This window comes from Kryptolebias marmoratus, linkage group LG23 (assembly GCF_001649575.2).
Source record: "Kryptolebias marmoratus isolate JLee-2015 linkage group LG23, ASM164957v2, whole genome shotgun sequence".
NCBI classification, from domain to species: Eukaryota; Metazoa; Chordata; class Actinopteri; order Cyprinodontiformes; family Rivulidae; genus Kryptolebias; species Kryptolebias marmoratus.
In genome coordinates this window covers 1,568,554-1,573,613 of record NC_051452.1, presented here as the reverse complement: position 1 = coordinate 1,573,613, position 5,060 = coordinate 1,568,554, and the positions used below count along the sequence as shown (strand labels likewise).

The window sequence follows — 5,060 nt, the reverse complement described above, 5'->3', positions numbered from 1 at the left end:
GGAAAATGCACATGTGCCCCCCCCAAAAAAGCAGAGAGGGTGGGGGTGTGGGGGGGAGACAGTGATTCAGCGCTGTGGACTGCACCAGCCTGGCTACTGGGGGGGAGGGAAGGGAAGGGTTGGGGGGGAAGGGAGTAAGTCTGTTCACGTTCGTCGTTGCCAAATTAGCCAAATTTCGCTCCAGTTAGCCATCCCTTTGCTCCGAACCGCAAACATTCGACTGAAAAAACAAACAAACAAACAAACAAACAGCAGCTCCACATTCCTCACATTGCCCTAAAGGGAGAGTTCAGATCTTTTAAAGCGGGCTTTAAATCGCTTTTGAAGCAATCCCAGATCGAAGGAAAAGGGGAGTTTATTTCTGACCTGATGGACGAGCTAACGGCTAACTTGACTGAGAACAGCACCGAAATGGATCGCCGCCGCCTTGAAAACAATTCCATTTTGCAAAGTTTCACAGCAGATCATTGCAAAGGCGACTTTACAACCCTTCGCGCCGCCGTTTTTTTCACATGACACGGTTTGTTCCTGCAAAGGAAGAGCTGCGGCTAGCTGCTAATCTTACGCTTAATAAATAACCGTGTAATGCAAAAACCGACAATATCCTTAAGGGCTATAAAAAACTCTGAAATTGTTTGCATTATTGGCAAAACAATAAATAAATAAATACAAGTTTGTTTTAAAAACAGCAGCAATTCATTTTGGTCTCAAACTAGCCGTTAGCTCGTCAGTCAGGTCAGAAAAAAAACTGAGGTTGTCCAAAGAGCTATCTACAACAGGTAAGATATTAATCGCTCATAACCAATCCTACAGTAAAATATCTGAACTGTCCGTTCACAATTTAAGACATTTTGAGAAAGAAAACGAAAGGAAAACTGGACGTATCTGAACTTTTTTTTTTTAAATTTTTCTAAATCTTTTTTTTTTTGAAAGGTTTCCTAAAGCCTACATTCTGGTAAAACAAGCACACACACACACACCCCCACTCCCACCCCCACCCCCCTTCCTCTCCCTTCCCTCTGCAACAAGACAGCCGACTTCTCCAAAACAGGTATTCAGCCATGGCGTTGTTTACATAAGCCCACGTTTGAACAAAAAACAAAAAAAACGACGAAACAAACGAAAACATGCGACCCACGTAAGGAGTATCTCAAGTTTCCAAAATGCTAAGTTTGAAAAAGGCATCTTGCATCAACTAAATACCCTCCGCATGTGTCTCATTTTGGGGGGGGGGGGGCGTCCCCCCCGGTCCCCCCCTGTCGTAACTACGGCCCTGCTTCCGGCACAAATACAGTGCGGTTTGTATTTGGACAGGATTAGATGGCTTTACAAAAGCTCACAACATGATGAAAGTGAATCATAGCCGTTCGCTTGTTTTTGCGTGGAGGAATACTGTTTTTTTGTTTCGTTTTTTTATCTGCTCTAGTCTACATCAGCTTACATGGAAATCAAATCGATTGGAAACCCTTTTTTTGCTCGATTTTTAATTCATTTTTGCAAAAATAAGATGGTAAAAGAGAGTCTGTCGAGTTTCCATAATGCTAAGTTTGAAAAAGGCATCTTGCATTTTTGTCTCACACGGGCCCGTCCTCCTCAATCCCCCCTCCTTAACTACGGCCCTGCTTCCAAAAGCTATCCACAACAAGACATCTTTGATCAGATGTTTTACCATCATATTTTTGGGAAAAAAACGTAAAAATCTGGGTTTTCCTCTCACCAAAAGCAGGCTATGTTCATCGACACACACTGAACTGTTATTGTAGCTACATGAACTTTTGCAGCAGAAGCATCTGAGTGCCGTAAATCGGTCGTGCTCGTCTGCCATGTCTGGAAAATAAAAAGAAATTTAAAACAAAACAAAAAAAAAGAAGTCAACAGTTGGCACACCATTTAAAAAGAACAACAGGTTTTGTTTTTTTGTTTGTTTTTTGTTTTTTTCTCTTTTCTTTTTACATTCGTAAAGGAGATGATGACTCGCGGGGTTTCGAACCTAAGTATAAATAACCGCGTTGATAACCGACGATAAACGATTAAAACCCCAACGCAAAAAAAAAAAAAAAAACGAAAGGAAAAAAGGAAAAAGGAAACATGCACTGACAGCTTCACGTCCGCTCAGATCCATTTAGATTTTTTTTTTTTTTTTTTTCTTTTCACCCCTTTCAAAAACAACAAATACAAATCCTAACCGCAGGTTCACAAAAAATAGAGAAATGGCACTTTTTGTATATATAATTCTTAATATCTATATATATATTGTCATCATATTGATAGAACATGAAAAGTTTGCCTCTTTGTTGGTGGTTATGGTTCCTCGCCGTCATGTGTGTCTGAAACCATGCGGATTATCATCATCATCATCGTCATGCATTTTTTATGATACATCAGTCCAGAGTATTTACATGTACATTCATGCGTTCGTGCACCATTCCCCTGATTGTTCGATCTTTCGCTCTCACACACGCGTACACACACTCAGTCTCTTGGTTCTCCTCCTTTCATTTTAATATATTCTGTCTCTGAGATCCCGGTTGCGGCAAGAAAAGGAGGAGGAGGAGGAGGGGGGGAGAGGAGGAAGGGAGGGTGTACATATATTACAGATCGGGGGGGATTTAAATAAGTTTGTGTTCACACTTCAGTTTGAGTTTGTAATCCAGCGCGTTTTTTCACGCGTCGTTGGTGACGGAGAGGTGCGCGCTGCAGTCGAAGACGCGGTGCGCGCCCCCGTCGGCGTGGTAGGGCCCGCTGTGCCAGTAGGACGAGTCGCACACCGTCTGCAGGGAGTTGATCTCCGACGCGGAGGAGTTCCCCTCCCGCCGCTTGGAGCGCTTCCGGTTGCGCAGGATGAACACGAGCATGCCCACGACGGTGAAGGCCGACGTGACGAAGACCAGCAGCAGGCCCGGCACCAGCACGGAGATGGACACCCGGTTGGGCTCCAGGTAGGAGTTCGAGCGCGTGCCGCCACCGCCGCCGCCGCCGCCGCCCGCGTCCTGGGCGAAGGTGGCGTTCTTGGGCGGCGCGGTCGGCGGCGTCAGCTCGCGCAGCCGGGGGCACAGGAGGTCGTTGCGGACGTGGCGGAAGTCCCGCTTCCAGAACTCCTCGGGGGACTCGCACTTGAGGTCGCTGACGATCACGTCGGCCCCCAGCTTCTCCGTCCACTGCTTGAAGGGCACGATGTGGCACGAGCAATCCCACGGGTTCCCGTGCAGGTCGATCTGGATGATCGAGCTGAGCTGGTCCAACACGCCAGCCACGGGCAGATAGGGGAAGTAATTATTATGCAGGCTGATTTTGGACAAAGAAATCCCAAGGAAAGCATCCACGGGTAAAGACTTGAGCAGGTTGTTGTTGAGGAACAGAACCCTCAGGTTGGGCATGGGGCTGAACGCACCTGCCGTCACCTGCTGGATGTCGTTGTATTCCAAACTGAGGTATTCCAGATTCACCAGGCCCGCAAACATCTCGGCCACCAGAGTATCCAGGTAGTTCTTATCCAAGTAGAGCCACCGGAGCTCGCTCTGGTTTTGGAACGTGCCGTTGTCGATCACCTTGATGTTGTTCCCCCCCAGATCCAGCAGGTTGAGGCTGGCGTAGCCCAGCAGCTGGTTCTTCTTCACTGCGTGGATGTTGTTGTTCCGCATGTTGAGCTCGTGGGCCGACAGAGGTTTGGGTTTGAGTCCGGCCAGGCTCTCCATCTTCTTGCCCTCGCAGTTGACCCCCAGCCCCTGCCGGGAGCCCACCAGCTTGCAGCCGCACGGCTGGGGGCACGTCAGGTTGTGCGGCTGCTCCCCGTCGCCGTTCACCACCGGCGTGGGTTTCGTTTTCAGCTGCCAGTTCTCACGAGACTTGGAGGGGCTTTTGGGCCCGCGGGGGGCGGCGGGGGCGTCTCTGAAAGGCGTGGGGTCGGGCCGGGCCCTCTCGACGGTCTCCTCCTGCGTGGGAGGGGCCGCCAGGCTGGTGTCCGGGCCGCCGCTCTGCGAGGGGCACAGCTCCGTCTCTGACGTCTCGTTCAGGTCGCTGCCCTGCAGCCGGGTGGGGGCCTCGCAGACCACCCTGCCGATGAGCGCGTTGCGCGGTATGTTGTCCAGCCATTCTTTCAGAGACACCAGCTCGCAGTTGCAGTCCCACGGGTTGTCCTCCAGCAGGACCTCCGCGATGTTCGGTATCTGTTCCAGAATCCCCTCGTAAGGCAGCGTTTTGATCCGGTTCCCCCTCAGGTCCAGGTGCGTAATGGGCACATGCTGGAACACGTTGAGGGGCAGCGCGCTGATCAGGTTGTCGTTCAGAATCAGCACCTCCAGCTTGTTCAGGTCCCTGAACACGGCCGGGTCGACATCCCTCAGCAGGTTAAAGTCGGCTTGGAGGTACTCCAGATCATCCAAGCCCAGGAAGGTGCTCTTCTTGAACGAGCGGATCTTGTTGTTGTTGATGTGCAGCCGCTTGACCAGCTGCAGCCCCAGGAAGGCTCCGGGCACGATGTCATGCAGGCCGTTGTTCTCCAGGTGCAGGCTCACGGCGTTGTAGAAGTTGGCGAACTCGTTGGGGAAGAGCCTGGAGAGCGAGTTGCCGTGCAGGAGCAGGTGGTAGAACTGCGAGCTGGGACCCGCGAGGTGCCGCAGCGTGCCGAAGCCCCTCTTCTCGCAGTCGATGTGCAGGTCGCCCTCCACGTCGCCGCACGAGCAGATCCGCTCCTTACACACGTCCCTCGTGACATTTCCGCTGGCAACACAAAGAGCCGCATTCAGCAGGACGACCCAGAGCAGCATTTTCTTTCAGGATCCCTCTCGCCACAAGCAATTCATTCCCCGCTTTCAAGACATGCGAGCCGCGAAGCTGTCTGCATCAGTAAGGAGGGGGGGGGGAGAAAAAGACGAAAAGAAAAGCCAACCCAAAAACATTTAGAAAGATTCAGAACAAATCCATGCTGCAGACTTCCAGCTCGAGTCTCTGTTTTTACCACCGAATCCGTAAATGTTGCGGATACGAACGAAAAGCAGCCATCCTTTGTTTTTCTTTCACTTCGCACTGACCTTGGTGGGATTTAGAGGGGGTGGGGGGTG

General features: G+C 50.7%; 1 protein-coding gene and 1 long non-coding RNA gene across 6 annotated transcripts in view; one reads left to right on the top strand and one right to left on the bottom strand.

Annotated features, from left to right (window-relative positions):
- The window catches only part of LOC119616745, a 319,450-nt gene that overhangs the window by 193,434 nt on the left and 120,956 nt on the right, over positions 1–5,060 (top strand). The window lies entirely within an intron of this gene.
- Positions 2,052–5,054, bottom strand: LOC108246385 (SLIT and NTRK-like protein 1). The gene has a single exon (XM_017433897.1). It carries the CDS (start codon positions 4,764–4,766, stop codon positions 2,664–2,666), a length of 2,103 nt encoding a protein of 700 aa, XP_017289386.1. The 5' UTR covers positions 4,767–5,054; the 3' UTR covers positions 2,052–2,663.